This window comes from Sinocyclocheilus grahami, unplaced genomic scaffold, assembly GCF_001515645.1.
Source record: "Sinocyclocheilus grahami isolate Dianchi unplaced genomic scaffold, SAMN03320097.WGS_v1.1 scaffold60.1, whole genome shotgun sequence".
NCBI lineage: Eukaryota > Metazoa > Chordata > Actinopteri > Cypriniformes > Cyprinidae > Sinocyclocheilus > Sinocyclocheilus grahami.
This window is the reverse complement of record NW_015505239.1, coordinates 115,406-138,864: the sequence shown is the minus strand read 5'-3', so window position 1 is coordinate 138,864 and position 23,459 is coordinate 115,406. Positions and strand designations below refer to the sequence as shown.

Genomic DNA, 23,459 nt, shown 5'->3' with positions numbered 1-23,459 from the left:
GACTTAGGGCGAGCAGAGGCAGCAGCGGAGCTGGAGCACTTAGGCAGGAAATGTTGCATAGCCTGGGATGATTTCTGTGCCTCCGTGAAGCGCTTAGCAAATCCTTCAACTGCCGGGCTGAAAAGGCCTTTGGGAGAGCCTGGAGTATCGAGGAAGGGGATCTTAACCGCGTCCTTAATCTCTGTCAGCGTCAGCCACAAATGGCACTCGAGCACCACAAGGCTGGCTATCGATCTCCCGATCACCTGGGCGGTGGTCTTGGTGGCGTGCAGAGCCAGGTCGGTTGCGCTCCTCAGATCCCTGAGGTTAGCAGGGTCCAGGCCAGACTCATCGGAGGATGCGAGGATTTTGGCCTGGAAAACCTGGAGGACCGCCATTGAATGAAGCACCGAAGCCGCCTGTCCAGCTGAAGTGTAGGCGCGTCCAGCGAGAGCTGAAGTGGACCTACACGGCTTGGATGGGTGAGCGGCCTTTGCTCTCCAGCCGATGGCCATGGGCGGGCAGAGATGCGCGGCCACTGACTCATCTAGGGAAGGTGCCTTATCGTACCCCTTTTCTTCAGCGCCGTCGATGGAAGTGAGGGCAGATGAAGACACAGTACGGAGGCGGGCGGAGTAGGGAGCGCGCCACGATCTGGTGAGCTCGTCATGGACCTCCTGGAAAAACAGAGGAATGCTGACGAGAGGCCTGGTGGCGCCCCAGCAAGAAACCACTTATTCAGACGGCTGCGAGAGGGCTCCTCTGGCGGAGACCACTCTAAACCCAGCTCTTCAACCGCTTTGGAGAGGATACGGTGAAGCTCGGCATCCATCCAGTCTTTGGTGGCGCTGGGCGCAGACGATGGCGAGGGGGTGGGGTCATTCACCGAGCCCAACAGCTCCTCTGCATCCGATGCTGCCAATGACATGCTGTCATCAAGCAGTCCTCACTTCCCCCAAATGAGATCAGGTCGCTCGCACCAGCAGAGGGATGCTGATTAGACCGGGAGAAAAGGATGGGGGAATACTCTCTCTGGGGCGAGAGTGAGGCACGCGGGATCTGGGCCGACGTGGGCCCACTCGCAGCCAGTCGCTTGACCCCTCTGCCCTGCTGTTTTTTCCTCACTGGTTCCTGGGAGGAAGAAAACAGGAGGGCGCAAGGGGCAGAGTCGCTCTCTGAAAAGAAAGTGATCCGTGAGCAGAGAGAGGCGAGACTGAAGCTCTGCAGTGGGAACAAATAGCTCCTGTGAGCGCAGCTTCCCCATGGGATTTCCCCAAGCACTCAGTGTGGCCGTCATCGGCATGTAGGGGAGACCCGCACAAACCGTAGTAACGGCATGGCATTTGCAACAACGCCAATTTGCTCTTTTAGAAGCTCTTTTAATATCACCGGATGGCGGCAGGGGAAACGGACCGGAACTGCTGAGTCGCTGGCGCAGTAGAGAAGCAGGTCAGCCGTGCTGAGAGGTCCCGATTCCAGCTGCGAAGGCGTGTCAATGGCATGCGGCTTCGGATCAGCTTGAGGGCGTAGAGTCGTCGCTGAAGCAGAAGAAATCTGAGAATCATGTGGCGAACGCCCGCTTATATAGCCAGATGCCACACCCATTCTGGCGGGCTTCGTCGCCATAAGCTCGTGCAGCTCCGCTGCCTAGCCATTGGTTCGTGTCATCGGCATGTAGGGGAGACCCGCACAAACCGTAGTAACGGCATGGCATTTGCAACAACGCCAATTTGCTCTTTTAGAAGCTCTTTTAATATCACCGGATGGCGGCAGGGGAAACGGACCGGAACTGCTGAGTCGCTGGCGCAGTAGAGAAGCAGGTCAGCCGTGCTGAGAGGTCCCGATTCCAGCTGCGAAGGCGTGTCAATGGCATGCGGCTTCGGATCAGCTTGAGGGCGTAGAGTCGTCGCTGAAGCAGAAGAAATCTGAGAATCATGTGGCGAACGCCCGCTTACATAGCCAGATGCCACACCCATTCTGGCGGGCTTCGTCGCCATAAGCTCGTGCAGCTCCGCTGCCTAGCCATTGGTTCGTTTTTAATACACTGCACGAACCAATGGCTGTGCAGTTTCACTGCGTGAATTAAAAGGCTTCAGTTCAGGAGAAAAAGGCTTTTTTTCCCATATGCGTCGTGTACGAGTGTAGTATCGAAAGGGAGCACAAGTTACTGCACACACCCTCAGTGAAAAAAACAAAACGTGACTGTTGTTGCACATGTAAACATATCCCAGCCATTTTCCTTATACCTGGCTGCTTATCTCCATGTGAGACAGAGAGTGGTAATATATTCAATCAAACAGTCACGTGACTTATTGTTGATTTGTGGCCGATTTCTTTAGCATTATGTTTTTTTATGCACATGCAATGTCTTATCAGTTCCCATAAGCATTGTTTTTGTGCAACCAGATGAATAACAATTACCATGCAGACTGTTGTAGTTTGTCAACAACATTTTTTAGAAGATCCCCTTTCGTTAAAGGGACAGTTCACCAAAACTGAAACTAGTGTCATCATTTACTCACACAAACCTGTATGAGTTTCTTAGTGTTATAGAACTCAAAAGAAGACATTTTGAAGAATATTAATAACCAAACTGAATTTTTCCACAATGTGGAAGTCAACCCTAGTGAAAAATAAATATACTAAAATGTATTTGAAATACATCTATTTCATGCTAAGTATACTATAAATACATTTACATATTTATGTGCTTAGTAAAAAATACCCTGCACTTGTACTTTTAGTATACTTAAAGTCTGCTAAATTGGAACAACTAATTTTGTACTTTATGAACTTTAATTGTGTAGAAGTAAAGCTGAAGTCCAGCTAAAGATTTATTTAAGTATATTTGACTGTGCTAAAGAGGAACTATTGCAAGTATACTTCAGGTACACTTCAAATATCTCAACTGTTTGGTTACCGTCATTCTTCAAAATATATTGCTCAACAGAAGAAATAAACTCATACCAGTTTGGAACTTGAGGATCTGCAAACAATGATTTTCATTTTTGGGTGAACTATTACTTAAAAAAATACATGCATTTTTATGTGTGACAAAATATTCAGTTGTAGCGCCTGCCTACTGTAACTTGATTAAACTATTAAAATCTGAATAATTCACAATGCTGTGAATGAATGTGCTTTAAAAGTTGTGTAAAACATTATTTGCTATGCTTTGTCATTCTTACGTTAACCAGGGTATACAATGACTAAGCGCAACCTAATCTTGTCGGAAAACCAGTTCCTTCTTCCCTCTCTTTGTCATCCCTCCTGCTTTTCCATAATTTGCACAGGTACGTGTGTCAGACAGTGTATGTGTGAAGGAGGGGTTGAGTATCTGAGAGAGAGAGGGAGAACAAGGTAATGATTTATAGTTTAACTCATTTGAGTCACAGCTCAGAAGTATAATTCAAACTTGTGAAGGCAGTTACACTTTACCGGAAGACCAAGACAGACACGTCTGGAGAAAGACCTTCAAATTTTTGAAGACCTTTTCAAATTTTGGCCTTTATTTTGAACCCATCTACACGAAGAAGAAGAAATCATCAACAAGATAAAAAGAAGAATACTGTATTCCTCTTTTAAGGTAATACTTTTTTCTTATTTTTTTCCCCCGGTTCACACTGCCCCAACAAACAAACAAAAAAACAGTTTTTTGTTGGATCAGCAGTATAACCATGTGTTTGTTGAGCTAATGTGAATCAATTGCAAATTTAGCAACTGTTAATATTAGCATTTGTTGTGGCAATTCCTTTGATCCAAATTGGAGATGTGTATAGGCTACTTGTCTAGTCACAGTACAAAAAATGTAAAAACAAGTAAGTGTTTTACATTTTAATCAGCATCACATATACCTGTTCATCATGAACAAGTATATGTGATGCTGATTAAAATGTAAAATGATATGCATCATAACAGTCCTTGTCTGAAACAGTATTAAAAAATATTTGCATATGTTCTGTCTCAGCATCACCTTCATATATATATATATATATCATATGCATGGCATTAATGATGTCCATAGCAACCACACTTTCATGTGGTTGTTATTTGCTATGTCAGATACTGCTAGCTGTCCATATGACCATTTGGGATTATAAAATTCAAATAGGATTTTGCTCTTTTCTCATTCATTCAGTTACAATTAATTTTGTATTTCAGATTTTCTTCTGACCACACAACAGGATGGAGGAACCGGAAGTATCTACAGCATCACATACCAATTCAATACGGCACCAACACAAGACACTGGTCTCCGGTGATGACCAGGACAATGCCTGGGATGCCGGTCCGGAGTGTTCAATCTGCTTTTGCGCATACGACAACACATTCAAGACACCGAAGCTTCTCGAATGTACCCATACCTTCTGTCTGGAATGTCTGTCTCGCTTTGTGACTATTTCACCAGAGCAGGAGGGTACCCAGATCACCTGCCCTCTTTGTCGGCGGCCAACATCCGTGCCTGAGCACGGTCCTCCAGATCTGGCCACCAGCCAGGAAGTTTTGGGCCAACTTCCAAGCGACCAGCAACAAGTGGAGAATGTTTTTCTAGATGGAAAGAGGCTGTGCTACTCAAACCCTATGATATCCAACTGTGTCTGCATTGACATCGGGGAGCATAAACCAGAGGAGACGCCGAGAATAGAGGAGAGAAGAGAGGGCAGTGGACACAGGCTGCTGCGATTCTTGGGTTTTTATGGAAACTGGAAGAGGCTTGTGGTCTTCATCATAGTGCTTCTTGTGGTCTTATTTGTTATATTGTGGCCCCTCCAGTGCTTTATCATCTCAAACTCCATGTCACAATGCTTCGGACGATCACCAGCTATACTCAATTCTCCCAGACCTACAGTCGGTACCTAAGACACACAGGTGGACACAAGAAGTTTTTATTCAAACCTGGAAACAGTTTAAATTTCATGAATTGCAAATGACATTCAGGTTGTATGGGCTACAGTCTAAAAGTATGATTGATCAGCTGAAACCGCAGCCACAACCTTTACAGCTTCATTCGACAGGAAACCTGTTTTGGTTAAAGTTCTACTTTCTCATTTAAACTTTTAAAATTTGTTGCACGAAATTTCATTGTCATATCACATACTTCCTAAATGCCACTGTAAATATTTAAAATTATTTTCTTTGTTTAAAACAGATGAACAAAATAAACACCAGGGTAAAAGTTTTTATAATTGACACTTTTTAATAGGATCCTGCTTGCAGGTTTGATTGCTTTGGCTGGAACCAAAATAATAAGCCTACAATTTATTGTGTTTATTTGCAAAAAAAATTTTTTTATTAATTAAGCATGTATATTGACATGTATAATGAGTTTTTAAAATGGTTGTATTAAAAGGAAAATTTATTTTGTAAAATATAAAAAATATTTAAATCAAATGTATCAAATCTCTATTTATTAAAAGTTTCTCACTATATCTGTTTATGTATATTTTCACTAAATGAACGTATTTTTATTGCAAATTAATTATTTCCTAAAACTATTCCATTATTTATTTAAAATATATGAAATAGTATACTTCAAATCCATTAACATTTATTGTCATATCACTTAAGACTTACTGATATAAAATTATAATTAAACTTTATTTGGAGTATTTCTTTATTGCACAATGCACATTTATTAATATTATGCCTAAAATGGGTTTTAATATCACTATTAATAAGGATTGTATGATTTCTGTATAATATCAGTCTTTAAATGCAAGATATTTAAAAGTGTACCTGAAGTATACTGTACTTGCGATAGTCTTTAGCACAATCACATAGTATATCTTTAGTTGGACATCAGCACTACTTCTGCACAATTTAAGTGCATTAAGCATGAAATTCGTTTATTTAGCACACTTGAAGTAGACCAGTTTAGTATACCAAAAATACAATTGTACGGTATTTTTATTAAGCACAAAAAATATGTAAATGTATTTGTAGTATACTTAGCAAATGCATTTTAGTATTTTTTTTCCACTAGGATATTTTTGCAGTTTTTTTGTAAATTTCTCTGTTATTAACTAAATAATATACTAGAAATATTATTCTAATATATTTACAGTAATATTTCATGACACTATATAACACTGTCAGACTTTTATTACCATAGATAAGTGGTGATTGATCCTAACTTGTTTTCACAGTGTTACTTCCTGAAAACCATAAAAGCTAAGGATTTTCCGTCCAGCATGTTGTTCAAGGATTTAACCCTTTTTTGAATAGCATCTTAGCTGATCATTGACAGATTCATACCATCTCCCCAGAGAAACCCTATTTATAAATGTGAAATGGAGTGCCCCTCTGAGAATGCAAGACACATGCACACTTCCATGTGATCAGACACATAGCTCTATTTATAACAGACCTGGACGTAGGGCCCCTCTCTCCCACACGCAAGGGCAGTGGGTTTTTTGAAGGTGTACCATGCCAGTATCGGATCAACATTGAAGTGTTTCGAATGCATAACTAACGACTAAAGGTAGGAAAAACATAAAAGAAATGAGATGTTGAAAAGATTTTTAATGGAAGCTGACTAGATGCAGAGTTTGCGGAGCTAGAACTTTGTGGAAATATTTTCCATTGGCCTGTGCTGTGAGCTACTGTACCAAATGAATTTAACCATGTACGCAATGAAAAAGGACATCTTGCACAGGGTATTATTAATATTCATAAGCTAATAAAGAACTAAAGACTCAGTTTGTGTTTTAAGATGGCTGAATTGAATAATAATTGCAAAACAGTTATGATGTTCCTGGGAAAGAAAAAATTAAAATGAGCCTATAACTGAATGCATTATCCTAATACTATATGAATCTCCACGTGTGTTTGTAAGAAAATGTCCCACAAGCTAGATAAGATAACACTGTTTACCACTAAAAAGTTGTAAAACATGATTGTCATTCTTGGCATCAAGAGACACATCTATGTCATGTCTAAGCAATTGGACCATGCAAAATATTTGCAAAGGGCAAGTCACCCAAACAGCACATAATTTCCTCTCACTGACATCTTTCAATACACAAATCACCTTGCAGTGAGTTGGGGCCGGTGTTGTGCCGAATTCTGCACCCCTGCCAGATTATGCACCCCCTCGTTGAAGTCGCTACCTGATTGCCTAATCCCAACCTCACCCCTAATCCTAACCCCTCCCCCACACCTAACCCTAAATTTACCAATACTAGGGGGTGCATAATCTGGCAGGGTGCAAATTTCGGCACTACACTGAGCCCAAATAGAACTATGGGCGTAGCTTGTGGGGGGGCCTGGCTCCCCCATAGCGATTTAAGAATTTTACTAAATATTTATTTATAAAGTTTTTTCTATGAAGTAAAATTGCATATAATGCAGTTAATAATACATGTAAAAGAGAATACGTAAAAATTAATAAATTTTACATTGTTGTTGTAAGTAAATTAATAAATCAAAACAAATTTAACGTCTCCCTCAATCTCATTTGCGTAAGAATTGTCATGTGACGAATCTGCATTTTGGTGGATAATAGACTTAACGGTAATGCTTGCCTGTTGTGTGGAATAACATGATGTTCCGCGTTTTTAACAACATACACGAACTGCAGAGAAATCTGGAGACAACAAAAAACTCAGATGAAGATATTGATGCCGTGCTTAATGATTCCGGACCCGGACAATCAGATAAAGGTGATCGACAGGACGCAGCTGGTTTAGCCACACACTACTTTTATGCCGACCATTTACATCCAAATGTTATTTAATTTTCACAGAACACAACCTTTAAATAGATTTTAGAATATAAACTGTTTATCGTCTATTCAATAAGACTAAATAAAAAGTATGCTCCTCATTGTGCATTAACTTGAATCAAGCCCAACAAATGTCTGTTTTAAAAACAGTGGATGAGTAATTCACTCCTTGATTTGCTTAATAAAAGCCTCCTTTGAGATCGTTTTGACAGACATGTTTATTGTGCATTTTAAACGTGTTTATAACGTATATATGTAGATTTACTATAGCAAAACTAAAATGTGTTTAAAAGTACGTCTGACCAAATCCATCGGTTCGGTTTGCCCGAGTTCAAAACTCAAACGTCAAGCTACGCTTATGACTATAGGTAAAGATCGCGTTAAACTTTTTATGCAGTGATTAAAAGCAATCTGATGCGGACTGTATTTTGAGATGCTTAAGAGCTGAAGACTGCCCAACAATCATAAAATAACACCAGAAAATGCATAATTTTTCTTTTAGCTGAAAGCAAAGGCGCGCTACATTCCCGCGGAGGCTTCAGTCTGTTGCGGAATAGCAGAGGCTGACAACGAGTGAAAACGGGCAGAAATATTTGCGCGCTATCAGTGTGCGAATTACGGCAGTTTAATACGTATCTACATGAATATGTGCCTACCACTGAAATGACCTGAGCAGTTGAATTATGTTTCTAAAAACCTCGCTTATGGACGGGATTGCCCACCCAGGATATCTGCCAGCCCACCCTTCTATAGCGCTTAAGAACCGGGCCTGAGTCAGACCAAGATCATCCTCACAGGGGCTTTGGAGACAGTTTGAGCAGTGTTTTGTTTGAAATATTTCGGAATTTGAGTTACTTTGAAACAAAAGTATATTTCTCATTTAATTTGTTGAAAAGGAGTTTGGGCTCTCCTGCGTTAGAATGGCCTACTGAAAAATATATTGGGAAATTTTGTCTTTTGAACAACTGAAACTTGTTTTCTGTACAATGTTGCTTTACAATATTGATTTTTCAATTGAGTCTTACAATTTTATTTTGTAACTTTTGTAAAAAATGACCAAGATCATCCTCACAGGGGCTTTGGAGACAGTTTGAGCAGTGTTTTGTTTGAAATATTTCGGAATTTGAGTTACTTTGAAACAAAAGTATATTTCTCATTTAATTTGTTGAAAAGGAGTTTGGGCTCTCCTGCGTTAGAATGGCCTACTGAAAAATATATTGGGAAATTTTGTCTTTTGAACAACTGAAACTTGTTTTCTGTACAATGTTGCTTTACAATATTGATTTTTCAATTGAGTCTTACAATTTTATTTTGTAACTTTTGTAAAAAATAAAAATACTCACAACCATAATAAAATCTTGTATGGTTGCTATTAGTGATAATGTTAGCATCTGTCATTCATGTTAACTTTTAACCAAAAGCCTACAGTACATATTAAATTAGGTTTACACGCAAATGCATGAAAAAATGTATAACACATTTTAAATATAGTCTGACTGAAATCAAACTGTTTCTCTTGTTTTGGGAAAGTTTCATGCAATAATTTATGATTCTTAAATTATTTTTAGATGTCCAATGTTTTTTTTTTTTGATGCCTTTGAGCTTAACTGTAGCAATTTCATCTCTTGTTGGGTCAAATTTTTGCATGAATGATGGTTTTTATATTAAAATAAACATGAAAATTGTACAACTAAATTGAAAGATGCAGTCTATACTGATCAGCTGAATAAAACACATTACTGTTCAAGTTTTTTTTGCTGAAATTAATACTTTAATTCAGCAATGATGCATTAAATTGAATTTTGACCACCAAACTTTTGTACGGTAGTGTATATATTTTGGTAAAAATTATTATTATTATATAATTGTCTTTTTCTTTCTTTTTTTCCAGATGTCATACCAAACCTTTTGAGCTCAACTGCAATGGATGACTTAGACCATAGTGTGCTGATAGCAGAGCAGGACTGGGACTGTTTCTGTACAGAGAGTGAGGAATGTTCTGTTCAGCAGGCTAAGCTTGCAGCCTTAGATGAGTCTGGCTTCAGTGACACTGACGATGACAAAACCTTTGTCCACGTGTCATCTGTTCCCACCCAGGCCAGCCCTGACCAACCCTGTGAAGAAGACAGCATAGAAGGACAAAAGCAGCATCAAATAGGAGAGAATTCAGAGTTTACTGAATATCCTAGTCCTAATTCAGAGCTACAGAATACCAGGTTTGCTGAGCAGATGTCCGATGCTGGAGCAAATGAATCGGGGGCTACATATGAAGACAGCAACCTGACTGAGAAGTTAAACTTAGAGAAATTAAGAGGAAATTGTGAGAATAAGGACAATGGTGAGAATAAATTAAGTCAAGCCACAAACACGCCAGTCTCTGAAATGTCTATAGAAGAAATAAAGCATGAAAAGAGTATAGATGGCATAGAAATGTTAACTGAAATGACAGGCTGTTCAACAGTGGCCAAAAAAGAGAAGGAACGTTGGTTTGTGACTGTAAATGACAGCCCAGTCCGTCTGACAGTAAAGGATCCCACCTCAGTCCAAAAAAAAAGAAGGAAAAAAAAACCTTCTAAAAACTTCAGACAGAATACCGGAGTGATGGAGAAGTGCTCTTCCTTAAATAACAATGCAAAACCAGATAAAGAAACTACCGAGAGACAAATAACGCAGGAGAAATTTGAACAAGAAAATATTTATTTTTACTCACCCAATATTCAAAATGTGCTTGATATCCAAGATATTAAATGTATTTCACCCACTGGATCATCTGAGGGTGAAGAGGAAAAAACAAGCTCTCCTATTAGTCTAAAAAAGGAAAGCATGACAGAAATGCCAGAAGCAAAATTAGAAAAAAATCCTGCAGACTTTCTAAATTCACTTTTAACCCCCAAACAGATGCCACAGACCATATTTAAAGATCTTACTGGCTCTTTGCCACAGTACTGTGATCATGAAAGCGCAGTGTGTGATAAATATGACAAATCCGTAGTAGAAATGAACTGTGAATGTCAACATACAACTGATCATTTAAGCCAGTTTAATAATGACACAGAGGTGGAAAGTCCCAGATTTATTCTGGGTGCCTCTAAACCCACTGCTCCTTCAAATACTAAAGAAGAAAAAACAGAACAGCAAGAGCCCTTGGGAAAGTCTTATAATAGAGAAGAATCCCAAGAGACACAATCCTCTAGTAACAGTGCCAAGACTTCAGGTCCAACTCCACCCATATTTGCCATTTCCTCCTTTTGGGATGAAATGGAAAAACTGACAATAAATGATATTTTGCAACTTAGAACAGCCAATAACAGGACAGAAAGCATAACTCCAGAAGAAAGCAGCCCTGTGGTCACTGTCAACGCTCATCTTTTAGATAGGGGTGAGATGGAATCTAAAGATGATAGTTTAGAAGATGGCCTGGTAGATGATGCAGCAGATTCAGACTATTTCACACATTTGGATGACTCTAAACCAGACCGATCAAGCTGTGAATTCTCAACTTACTCTGATTTCGATGAAGAGTTTCTACAGCTTCTTCATGCAAGTGCAAACCCTAGCCCTGAACCCCTTGAAGGCAAAGAGCAAACCCAAATGTTTTTTGAGTCTGGCATGGATTCAGAGAGTGAATCAAATGAGATGGTGAAGCTGTGTCCTGAGAGTGATCCCTCACTATATTTGTATTCAGAGACAGAAGCAGAGATGCAGGACATATTTCTAATAGCTAAAGAGGACAAGAACATGAATGCCTTTCTACTGGACCATTGTAACACAAGAAGATCAACGTCTTCACCAGTTTTATCGATTTCTGATATTCTAGACAATCAGTGTCTGCAGACTCTCTTCGAAATCTTGAGAAGTGACACCGAAGCAGAACAACACCAGAGTTGTATCCCAGATAGAAGCACTTCGCTTTGTTTTTCACAGAACTTATCTGTGGCTGAGACTTACGATGACTTCTTCTCAGACTTTGAAGTTGGAAATTTTCTCTTTCCTTCAATTCAAGTTTCAACAAAGAGTGAGAAAACATTGGTTCCTATCTATTCCTCTTCTCATTCGGTGGTGAAAGACCTAGAATATCCAGAGGTAGAAGAGGTGATACCGTTGGATTGTGAAGACAAGAGCACCCCAATCCGAGTTATGAGGTGTGCAAAGCCCTCTGAAACATCAAACATTTGCTTTATCACTAGTACCTGGAGAAACCTTTCTTTGAGACGCACCAAACTTTTAATGGGAAGGACCTGGTGTAGGATGGCCACCTCTTGGGGTTTTCCCAAGACAGCTGACACAGTCTACGGTTATAGAACGAGAACTACAAGTTCTTCTATAGCTCAGCCAAAGCTTCAAGAGCTTTTTCTAGAGAACCAGGCCCTTGGACAAGTGACAGAATATCAGATACGTGTTGGGGCAACGGTCGCAGACGCAGGTACATTCTTAAGAGCATTTTATTTATTTTTTTTAGATTAAATAAAAATGAAAATGTCAAGTCTAACATTGCAAACTTCTGCTTACAGATAGAGATCGTGCTCTTTTTTTATTAAAGCAAACAGACATGTGCCTTGTTTGCATTGCTTTTGCGTCTTGGGTACTAAAATCAAGCAACCCACAATCTACAGACATGTGGAAAGCAGGTAAAACCAGCATGAGGATGAGGCATTTGTGCAACGAGACACAATGATAAGGCTGTTACATATTAAATTAGGCAATTTATTCAGATAATATGAGCACACAAAATTAACATGATCCTTTTTCCCTCTATTATTTCTCAGCTCTTCTGGCAAACGTGAGCGCGATATCTGCCATCCAGTACTTGCGGCGATACGTAAAAGAAGGATGAACCATAAAAATCTAGTATTAGAGCTTTCTGAGGATTTCTCACAAGGGGCCAGTGTACATGAAAGGGTTAATTTTGCACAAATTCACAACAAACACTTTAGTAAATACACATATTAGATTGTATTCCATATTTACTAACAGTCTAATATTTTCATGTTTAATATATTCATGTTACAAAATAGGTGTTCAATCAATAAATAACTTATCAAAGGACAATTCTGTTAAAGAAAAGCATACAAAGCAAAGGAGGAAATATTTTTTTTTTCCCCGTACAAACACTTGTTCAGTTAGAAGACATATATTGCTTTAGATATTATGTTGATATGGACCAGAAATGACAACTGGCAAGTTTTGCATCAGTTATATTCTGGACTCAAGCTGTTCTATACATATTTATGTAATTCACAAGTAAACTATTTTGCAGTGTACATATAAAAAACATTTTCAATGATAATCACTTTAGATGTATCTATTAAATGAGAAAAAAATTATGTGGCCAAAGCTTAAAAAAAAGTTCATATAGTTTTTCAGTGAAGAAACCGATTTGAGCACATTTCATGAAGAATATAAATTTGCACATAAAATATAGTTGGAAGTTAAGGAGGTATCAGAAAGTGCCAGAAAAATATGACTGCTGCTGAATGTCAAATATTTATATCACACATAAGCAAAGACTGATGTCAGTGTGATAAATGTATATAAAACAGCCTCAAAAATTATGCTTACAAAAAACTAATATATTACTAAAAGAAAATGTACTGATGAAAAAAATTAAAAGATCCGAGTTTGTGTTAATGGATGAGTAAAAATGATTCAAGCCGTTTGTAATAAGCATGCATTTATCATTGAAATTAAAGTTTTGAGAAAAATTCCAACTGTAAGGTAATTGCAACCAGACAATACTGTGCATGTGAAGACAAGTATGCATAAAGACATGGATACTAAAATGAGAAATTATATCCAAATATGAGAAAAATATCCATATACTTTGTAAAATGCTACTACAAATGATTAGTGTTAACTCGAACAAAATAATGACTTTTTGGCAGTTTTGGAAAAAAGTGACCAATCAAAGTTCCACAATAACATCATTAACAGATAACACTCTTCAACTGTCTGCTTCAACACATACAAAACAATGGCACTCCATTTCATGTTTTCTATTGTTGTTTTAACAATTAATAGTAGTGAACAACAATACACTTGTATTGCAGTAAAGCATCACAAAATGACTCTTTCTCTCTCTATTGAGTTTATAATGAATTTCATCTTATTATGAGAATGCTGTGCTCTTTCCCAACCAGCATGACTATGAAAATGTAACTTACTCAGCAGTAGCCCAGTTGTTTAACTGGCCATGTGCACATGCTAGGATTGAAGCTGGTAGTGAGGATACCATCAGATATGCCATGAGCATTTTATTGCTAAGTGCACGTACCTCTTTATAAATGAACTTCCTAAACTTCTGTGCCAAGTAGGGTTGACCCAGGAACTGACCTGCTCTATCAAATTGTGTCCTTAAGCATGGCAGTAAACACTGCAAGCAGGTGACTGTCGGCCTGATCAGTCTTCCACAGCATCGTATGACCAAGGCAGTGAAGCAACTGTTCTGCAGAGCTAGACAACACTACAGTCATCATACTAATACCCAGCCTGCATTTGGTCTACATTATTAAATTAAAAAAGCTAAACTGCTGAAAGAATAAGGTATTGTGGAGTTTAATACATGTGGGTTTTACTGTATATTGATGAGCACTCTGAGGTAAAGATGAAGAGGCTGTCAGAGAAAGGGAAGGACAGAGTATGTAAAGCATGCACTTCTTGCACACAAGTCATATGAAGTTTTTGTATCCAAATCTATCATTGCAACTTTTACATTTCAACAGTTAATATATTATTTTAAACGTATAATATTTACAATCTTAAAACAAGCGTTTCAGTAAACTTTGAAACTAAATTGTGATAAACTCTGGATATTGGACAGCACTTTTCAAATACTTAGTAAATCTACAATATTGTGCTTTTAGCACAATAATGACATTACATGGGAATTTCATTTCTTACAGAAACTTCTAAATTACAGAAATTTCTAAATAGTGTTCATGCAAGGAAAGAAAATTCAGTGTGCTCCAAAAGGCTAGTTATTTCATACAGCACAAAGGAGTCGGTCAAACGTTTATAAGTGCCAAAACAGGGATAACCCCACGCTGGGTTTTCTGAAATATAAGGTCTGATACCCTGAACACAGAATCACTCTGTAATCCACAGTGGAGGATTTGTTCATTTCAGGACTGCTTGTCTCCCTCTTTCTTCAGACGGCTGTCAAAGAGACAACAGAACAACATGTTGTCATTTAAGGATCCAAGTAAACAGGTAACATTTATATATATAAAAAAAATTTTTTTTAAGTGTACTGTGGAGTGACAACAGGTAAACAACTGTTTTTGTTTCTAGTCTTATTGTAAATCATTTTTCTGTACATGCTACTTTAAAGAATCTTTCATCAAAACATCTTGCTAAGTGCTTATTTACACATGCACTCTTGAACAGAACGTTAAGGTCTCTGTGGTTCACCTGTAGTAGTCTTCTTGGCTTGGGAGAGGAGCACTATGTAAGTGTGCATGTCCATGTAGCCACTGCTGCTCCAGTGCCAGCCTCTGCAGCTCTGCTGACTGTGCCTGCATCGCCTGCAACTGATGCGCAGCCGACATAGGAGCCAGGGGTCCTGGTAACTCTCTAGGGAATGGTGCTCCTATTAAAGAAAGAGAGAGAATATCTTACTTCAGTTATTCTTCCCTCAAATTGCTGAGAGCTATTTCCTACCGTGGGACTGTAATGTGTATGTAGGTGCTGGATGGTCTTGTGAGACAACAATAAAGCAACAACGGGTTGACAAACATTACTGCATTACATTAAGGATGTACATTTCAGCCATTTTGGCTATTTGAGTAATGAAAGTCACTGATTACTATCATCAGCAAAAGGCAGGCCAGACAGAATCTATAGACACTTTTTGAACAATGTTTGTATTAATATTAAATTATATACAGTATAGTATACATTAAGTTACAAAAGATTTAAATTTCAAATAATTGCTTTTCTTTTCATTTTCAATTCATCAAAGAATTCTGGAAAAATATATCAGTTTCCACAAAAAAAATATTAAGATGCAACGTTTTCAACATTGATAATGATAAGAAATATTTATTGAGCACCAAATGAGCATATTAGAATGATTTCTGAAGGATCATGTGACACTAAAGACTGGAGTAATGGCTGCTGAAAATTCAGCTTTGCCATCTCAGGAATAAATGACATTTTAAAATATATTAGAATTAAAAAGTTATTTTAAAACAAATAAACCTTTGATCAAATAAACGTAGCCTTGATTTTAAGACACTACTTTAAAAAAAATCTCACAGACTAAAATAGAAATAATATTAAATATTAATCTTAATATGAATTCCATTCCAAGTACTACATTCTTATTGGTTGCTGAAAGCGTAATATTTTATTTTACTTTAAGAAAGTGACTTCATGCAAGTGATGGGATATGGCTAAACAAAGGGCAGGATGTTTCACTGCTTAGCAGTGGACATTGTTTAAGCCTGGCTATACGGGTTGGAAATGTAAATTATTCAGAATTAACTTTAAACTTTCTTTAATACTACATGTGAAACAGAGAGTCTATTTGGTGACTCACCAAACAGAGGGTGGCGGAGCATTTCATGCTCATGGGGTAACTCACTGAGTAGGGGGTTGGAGATGGCACCAGGTGGGTAGGGGAACCGTGCCAGAGGGGGGCCAGCAGCCAATGGGTCCACCAAAGGATGAGGCCCTTGGCCTGAAAGACCAAAACATTGATATTTCCATTTACTTTCTTAAATTTTTTTTTATCTAAATAACTGTTAACCTATATCTCTGAAGTTCTGACCTTGATTGAGAGGGTCCTGTTGGTGCAGATGTAGATGGGAGTGTATATGTGAGTGCTGGTGGTGGTGTGGTGTAACATTGAGCATCTGTAGCCGTGCAACAGGGTCACCAGCAGCAACAGAGGCCATTCTTTCAGCATGGAGCCGCTCAGCTGTCAAACGCTCAGCGTAGCTGATTTCCGGCCGAGGGGGTACCACTATGCTGCGCTCCATGGCTGGGTGAAACTGGGCGTAGGGGTGAGGCCCAGCCACATGAGGCAGAGCCAGGGCTCCATGGCGGGCGAAATGCTCCATGGGATTTGCCGATGGATGAAGTAGGTTCTCCAACTCTGGCGGTTTCACCTCAAATCCAGGCTTCATTCTTTCTCGGATCTCTCTTTCTCGAAGTTCACGAAGCTCTCGTTCTCGAAGGGATGGGTCTGCTGCGTACAGCCCTGGCATGTGATAAGCTAGCAGATGCTCTCCCGGCCCAAGTGGCATGAAGAAAGGATGGTTGCGGTTGGTGGGCGACATGACGTGGGGGCGGGCGTACTCGCTGAGTGTGCGGAGGGCTGGAGTGTCAGGGCCGAGATATGGTGGAACTGCAGCCACGGTGGTGGGGGGAGGAGGTTCGAATGACGGACGGCCTGGTTGCACATGGGCAGCAAGCAGGTGGTCACCTATTCGGCCATCATGGGATGAGCTTGAAGCACGCTATGTGAAGAAAAAAAAAAGGTTTTATATTATAAACTTCTTTAAAGAGAGATCTTTATCAAAATTTGTTTTTTAAAAGATAAAGCAGATCTGTAACTGGCAACCTATATTAAATAAATTTTAAACAGTGTAGGCGTAAAACAATAAAAATATATTTTTTTGCATTAAAGTACTTGGCATGACATGTTTCACATTACAGTAAAGAGAAATCTAACTAAACTAACTAAAAATATTTTTTTGGGTAAACTATCATTTTATTTATTTTTTCTGAAATGTCAAATTCAAAAGTAAATGCCACATGTACTTACAGAGGCTTTATCAGAGTCTCTCTCCTTTTCTCGCTCCCGCTCTCTTTCTCTCTCCCTCTCACGCTCTCTTTCTCTTTCTCTTTCTCGTCCCTGTCGAGCGCTCAGCTCTGCTTCTCTTCTGGATCTTTCAGCAGCTTCCTCTCGTTTTTTGGCCAGTTTTGAAGAGGCCAATGGGGTAAAGTACAGGTCTGTGCGAGAGCAGGAGTTGTAACCTCGGCTGAGGTGTTTGATGAATCTGCAATTGACAAAACAGAATTGACTTTGTATGCTGAATTACACAATTATTTGCATCTTAGTGAATAGCATTTTGTTAGAATATAAAAAATATTTTAGGCTACTACATTGGGAAACCTTTTTTGTATATTTATAATTTTATAAATATTTAATATTTCAAGTATTGCCAAATGTGATCTCTATACCTTGCTGACTGACTTGCGTGACTGGGTATGTCAACCACTGTCGGTACTGGAGAGGGACTTCTGTGAGGGGGAGGCGGGCTATCGCACTCTTCCTCCTCATCAATTGGCTCCTCTTTGATATGAGCCTGTCCAACAGGAGTGCTTGCTGAGGAGGATGTGGAGGGCTGATGGGCAGGGATGGGAGAAGCGTACAGAGGGAATGAAGCAGTGGACTCAGTTGCAGGACGATTTTGGGGAAGCAATGGGTGAGAACTAGCTGCAGCTGGAGGGGCACCACTAGTATGACCTTTGACCTGCTGGCTCTGCGACTGAGTCAGAACGGAAGGTTGAGCGGGGTGATTTTGTGGAATTATATGCAATGGAGGAGGCTGGGAACAAGGCAAGTGTTGTGAGGGCAGGGAAGCAAGTGGTTTTAGAGCAGGAGGTGGAGGAAGATTGGGGTGGATCTGCAGGAAATGGGGTGAAGGTGCAGAAAGATGAGGGGGCTGCTTGTAAGAAGGTGGAATTGGAGTGGTCGGAGGGGGCTTGATTTGGGATGCTGCTGTAGGGGGAAGAGGAGGAAGAGGGCTCTCTCTTTGAAGGTGCAGTGGTCTGGATGCAAACCCTGGTGGCTGATTTGCCCCAGATGAAGGATTCTGCAGCTGACCTGAATTATGCTGATAATGGGGCGGCACAGGGAACGACTGCCCCTGCCCTGGACACTGCACCTGCTGAGACGAGGAGTTTGAATAAGCGGTGGGGGTTTCAGGTCCCCTGGGACCACTTCTGTAAGCGTTTGGAGATGGAACCTCCTGGGAAACCTCTACGGATGGTGCCTTCGAGGTGGTGGTAGAAGCTCCAGGTGAAGGTGCGGATGAGGATACAGGCAGAGAGGGCTGAGGAGATGGTGGTGTTTCAGATGGGGCATGTGTTGTTGGGGTTGCAGCAGGCTGCTGGGGCTGGGATTGTGGGGTTGGGCCTGGTGCAGGGGGCGGTGCTGGGGAGTCCGAGTCGCTTTCGTTGGCCTGCAGGGGACTGGCCAGGCTGGGGGAGGAACTGCGGTTGTCCTGATCAATGTCTTTAGTGTCACTGCTGCCATCATCATTGGCGCTGCGGCTATCGGAGCTCTCGCCTTCACCCTCACCTTCTGATGGAGAATCAGGACCCTCCTGGATTAGAGATACACTACTTAAAATCTAGACGTCATGGCAGAACTATATGGATAGACATTATTATCCGTTACAGCCAATAAATGGTCAATATTAAAATTCTGTATTATTTTGTAAAAAAAATAATAATAATTTGATCAATAACGAAATACACTAGATTACAAATAAAACACACTAGAAATATATGTAGAAGTAATTTAAATGTCACAACATTATAATGTACAGTATGTATTCATGCGTATATGCATACACACATACATTATATAGATTATGTGTGTATATACACATACAGTACAAGCTATGTATTATGCATTATAATGTAAATGTATATGTACATTTATAATATATTGAATTATTAGTGTCTTTTTGTGTTCAGTAAGTGAGTATTAGATGACGCCAATGTAATGTAATCTAAATGTAAAAATAGGTAGAAATGAACATGCACAATTAATATCCAACATAACAATAAACCAAAATACAACATACCACTTAGCAAAGTTTTTAATACTTAAGCCTTTATACTTTTATACATTAAATACTTTTAATATTTAAGACTTTTTATGAAGATTCCCTTACCTGATTCTTAGGTCGTTTCATGTTTTTCCTTTCAGGCTCATCAGCATCTGGAGCTGCTGACTCTCTCTGTCTTTTCACACCCTTTACTATAGATGCCTCTACTTTTATCTTCTAAAGTTTAATAAGAAAAAAAATGGAAATGAAAAGGTTAAACAACAGAAAAAGGATGAAAACACAGCTGTGCACGTTTTACAAACTCTAAACTGAGCAGGTTCCTTTTTATCACTACCTTGTTGGTCTTCCCAGCCACTCCATTCTTGATATCAGTGCTGGAAGCCCTGGTTGCCATAGCAGTGGAACTTGCTCTGGGGGACTGTCCATTAGATCGCACATCCTCGAGGGTGGGAGACATGCCCCTGTCGGGACTTCCGGTTGGTCTGTTGCGCCCACTTCGAAGTGATGACATCTACATGTAGAGACAAAGAAAGGCTAAATTAAGCAAACTACTCTTTACATCACCCTGAGCACAACTAATGTGGAAGATAGACCTACATGTGGTGGCACCCGGCTCCGACGGGTCTTCATCCCATGTCTGACTCCCTCTTCCTCTTCTTTGACAGGTTTGAAGAGGTAGGGCGGATCTGCTGGTTTGGGAACAGGTGGCAGGCGCCGATGCTTGCTGAAGTGAGAGTGGCAACTAGAGCAAAGCAAGATATTGTCTCTCCCTCCATGATGCCAGTCTTTGGAGTCTAAAAGAAACATTTGTGTGAGTCATACTAAAAGAGAAGACTCATACAAATTCAAGGTATATACAGAAGTCAGAGTTAAAAGGCTGATGGTTAACTGATATTTGTAAGCTATTTCACATCTGTAATTTAATATATTGTACCGTTCAAAGGTTTGCTGAAAAAAGTATGTTATGATCACCAAGGGTGCGTTTTTTTTATTAAAAATAAATTAAGAACTATTATTGTGACAATTTAAAATAACTGTTTTCAATTTCAGTAAATTATTTATTACTGTGACGGCAAAGCTGAATTCTACTCCAGTATTCAGTGTCACATGAGCCTTCAGAAATAATTCTAATATGCTGATTTGGTGCTTAAAAACATTGCTTCTTATTATCAATGTTGTAAATAGTTTTGTGACCTACTATTTTTGAGCATTTATTTGAAATAGAAAAGGGTGAAAAACTTACCAGTGGTCAGACAGTGACTGCAGGCTTGACCTTTGCCACCCTGCTCACTATCCTCACTGTCCAGATCATCTTCACTTGCTGAACTAAGTTCCACTACAGACAGGGAGACAGAAAACACAAATAAATTAATTACATTACTTCTTGTGGAGTTACTGCCTTTAAATTATAACTACATCAGATTTGCAATCATGTTTTGACAGTCTGCAATAATAAATGCACAGACATATGGTGCATAGTGCCACACTTACTGGAAGAAGTGTGAGATGTTGCATTGGCTGCAGCTGTTGCGTTGCGAGTTTTCACTTTGCGAGACACCGGCTGCCTTCTCTGCTGCCGATGAGGTCGTGACGCCACGGCTTCAGGAGATTTCTTCCAGTAGTAGTAGAATGTGATTAGCTCACCCTGAGATGACAAATATGTTTTAAAAAAATAAAAGACTGAAGCTAACACACATGTATAATTAGATTTGAAAAGGCAGGTTTCCATACCGTTTTCTTACTGGGAAGTAACTCCTTACGGATCTTAAAGAAGTTTTTGCCATACTGTCTGAGACCCTTGATAAACCGTTTCTGTAATTGAACATGATAACTGATTGAGAAATCTTAACATTGACTTTTTGAAAAGTTCTAGTATCTGGTATCATTTCACTATAAATTACCAGGCTATATCAGTGACAAATGTCAAGATAGAAGTGAAAAATACAGATTCAGTTTCTCACCACTTCATCTTCTGACCAGCACTTCTCAATGAGTTTTGGAACTGGTTTCTTCACCAGACACTGCAGGGCTTTGGCTGCAACGTACTGGCTTTCATGGAGCTGCACACAAAACAAAATAAAATTACATACCCTAGTTGCACAGCAAATTAATTATAGTTGAGATTAAAAGTAAGGTTTTTTTATGTGAAGTTTTCACTGTCTTCAATTCAATTACATCAAAGATCATAAATTACAATCTATATTCAATTAAACTTTTAAAATTTTTCTTAAAAACACTACAAATTGAATTAATTTGAATTCAGTGGAATTAGTGATTAAAATTGATTTTATAATAAAATATAGCAAAATTACAAGCACTGACCGTATTTAAAGCATTTAATGTGGTATCATCCCGGGAAGCCGCAAGACAACCATCCTCTGTTGAACCTCCATCACACATCCCTGCAAAAGCTGCCATGCTCCTGTTTATTCAGAGAACACAGAACAAAAATGCACAAGATTATGTTGAATCACACACCATCCACAGACACCTCAGATCCCTTTTTAGACATACCCTCAAGGGATTATGAAGATAAATGTAAAACGGTGAACAGAAACTGGCATCCAGCTAAGCAGCCATTACCTGGCAGCCCGTAGGTACATGAGAAGGTCACAGTCATTGACCCCAGGTGCCCACACCAGCTCCTCATTTTCTGTGACAGACTCTGTTCTATGAGCAGGTGGCGGCTGTAATTCAGGTAGCTTGGCCTGCATATGATAATATAATGGTCAAAAATATAAGATAACCGAGTGTATTTAAGGTCTTTAAAAGGTACACTCAGTAAATTGTTAACATTTCGATTTGTCCCATTACTACCAGTGGTTTTGAACTTTCAGCACGACTGTTGCCTCTTCCAGACTGGAGACATGCTGACATATATGGGATTACATCTCTGCCACAATTCTGTGCGCGAAAGATCATATTTTGAGTGCGCAAATGTGTGTTTTGGAAAGAAGAAAGTATTTAGAGCTCACGAAAATCAATTTTGCATTTAAAATAAATTTTTTGATTTGTGCAGACCTCTTTTGCGAGTGCAACGTTTCACTAGCTTGCTCACCTGATGCCTGCCCTCAATGCTCACTAAATGCCAACAGCTTGCTTGCTCAACACAACTTTCCTAATCATAGTTATTAATGTTGTGCACTGCTGTTTGAGCTGCGTGCGCTGAGCTAAAGACGATCACCGGTAAACTGAAGCGCTCTTTTAACTTAACCAAACGCATTCTATATGAGATAAATCAGATATACATCAAATAAACACAATATTACAACATACAATTGCACAAAAGGCTGCAAACGAACAGCGTGCATCTAAAGTGTCTCTGAAGGAAACAATGCATTATTTATCGACTTTAAGATATCGGCCAAATTTTCTTATCAGGCCGATACCGATAACAGAAAAAATGAACATTTATCGGCCGATACCGATATGGTGGCCGATATATCGTGCATCCCTAATAAAATTATTATGATAAATATTCAAAACTAATACAATTCTAGAAATTGCAAAGTTAATGCATAACCATTGGACAGCAAAATGCTCAGGGGGTCAGTCAAAAACATGTGGAGAAGAAAAGATGCATGTTAACTGCAAAAGAATTAGGAATTATGGTGAAGAATTAGGTGTGAAATCACCAGGAACCATTTAGTCTCCAGCGCCACCATTTTCCAAAACTGCAACCTACCTGGAGTCTCCAGAAGTATGTCAGGTTCTCAGAGACTTCCTAAAAAATTACCCATACTTAATAAGAATCACATACTGAAATGTAGTAAAATACTTGAAGACTGATATATATATATATTTATATATATACACACACACACAGGTGCATCTCAATAAATTAGAATGTCGTGGAAAAGTTCATTTCTTTCAGTAATTCAACTCAAATTGTGAAACTCGTGTATTAAATAAATTCAATGCACACAGACTGAAGTAGTTTAAGTCTTTGGTTC

At 39.3% G+C, this 23,459-nt stretch overlaps 3 protein-coding genes across 6 annotated transcripts in view; 2 read left to right on the top strand and 1 right to left on the bottom strand.

Annotated features, from left to right (window-relative positions):
• Positions 1-3,402: 3,402 nt before the first annotated feature.
• Positions 3,403-4,839, top strand: LOC107584484 (RING finger protein 223-like). The gene is made up of 2 exons (XM_016271120.1): positions 3,403-3,565; positions 4,141-4,839. The coding sequence occupies exon 2, from the start codon at positions 4,165-4,167 to the stop codon at positions 4,837-4,839; it is 675 nt and encodes a 224-aa protein (XP_016126606.1). The 5' UTR covers positions 3,403-3,565; positions 4,141-4,164.
• Positions 4,820-23,459, bottom strand: part of LOC107584416 (arginine-glutamic acid dipeptide repeats protein-like) — a 22,372-nt gene continuing 3,732 nt past the window's right edge. Inside the window, exons 3-18 of one of the 3 annotated variants that reach the window (XM_016271014.1) lie at positions 22,090-22,214; positions 21,829-21,928; positions 21,468-21,566; positions 21,238-21,318; positions 20,998-21,151; positions 20,750-20,842; positions 20,104-20,300; positions 19,841-20,017; positions 19,612-19,722; positions 17,888-19,035; positions 17,469-17,703; positions 16,470-17,160; positions 16,239-16,379; positions 15,110-15,287; positions 14,773-14,854; positions 4,820-4,835 (exon numbers count right to left, since the gene is read on the bottom strand). In XM_016271014.1, coding sequence (XP_016126500.1) covers positions 14,821-14,854; positions 15,110-15,287; positions 16,239-16,379; positions 16,470-17,160; positions 17,469-17,703; positions 17,888-19,035; positions 19,612-19,722; positions 19,841-20,017; positions 20,104-20,300; positions 20,750-20,842; positions 20,998-21,151; positions 21,238-21,318; positions 21,468-21,566; positions 21,829-21,928; positions 22,090-22,214 — 3,564 coding nt within the window. In that variant the 3' untranslated portion in view covers positions 4,820-4,835; positions 14,773-14,820. Of the gene's footprint in view, positions 4,836-12,835; positions 14,855-15,109; positions 15,288-16,238; positions 16,380-16,469; positions 17,161-17,468; positions 17,704-17,887; positions 19,036-19,611; positions 19,723-19,840; positions 20,018-20,103; positions 20,301-20,749; positions 20,843-20,997; positions 21,152-21,237; positions 21,319-21,467; positions 21,567-21,828; positions 21,929-22,089; positions 22,215-23,459 lie in introns of those variants that run through there. The other 2 variants (XM_016271013.1, XM_016271015.1) reach the window with 2 other exon arrangements.
• LOC107584418 (uncharacterized) lies at positions 6,388-12,761 on the top strand. 2 transcript variants are annotated; one of them, XM_016271024.1, is made up of 4 exons: positions 6,388-6,460; positions 9,594-12,125; positions 12,214-12,330; positions 12,469-12,761. In XM_016271024.1, exons 2-4 carry the CDS (start codon positions 9,626-9,628, stop codon positions 12,534-12,536), a joined length of 2,685 nt encoding a protein of 894 aa, XP_016126510.1. In that variant the 5' UTR covers positions 6,388-6,460; positions 9,594-9,625; the 3' UTR covers positions 12,537-12,761. The 2 variants fall into 2 exon arrangements, with proteins under 2 accessions (XP_016126510.1, XP_016126511.1); XM_016271025.1 differs by lacking the exon at positions 6,388-6,460 and adding an exon at positions 7,599-7,640.

Excerpts from the sequence above, each read along its gene's own strand:
- LOC107584484 (XM_016271120.1), top strand. The coding sequence starts at position 4,165 with ATGGAGGAACCGGAAGTATCTACAGCATCACATACCAATTCAATACGG.
- LOC107584418 (XM_016271024.1), top strand. The coding sequence starts at position 9,626 with ATGGATGACTTAGACCATAGTGTGCTGATAGCAGAGCAGGACTGGGAC. Across the intron at positions 12,126-12,213 it reads GGCAACGGTCGCAGACGCAG|ATAGAGATCGTGCTCTTTTT; the intron begins GTACATTCTTAA and ends TTCTGCTTACAG. Across the intron at positions 12,331-12,468 it reads TACAGACATGTGGAAAGCAG|CTCTTCTGGCAAACGTGAGC; the intron begins GTAAAACCAGCA and ends ATTATTTCTCAG.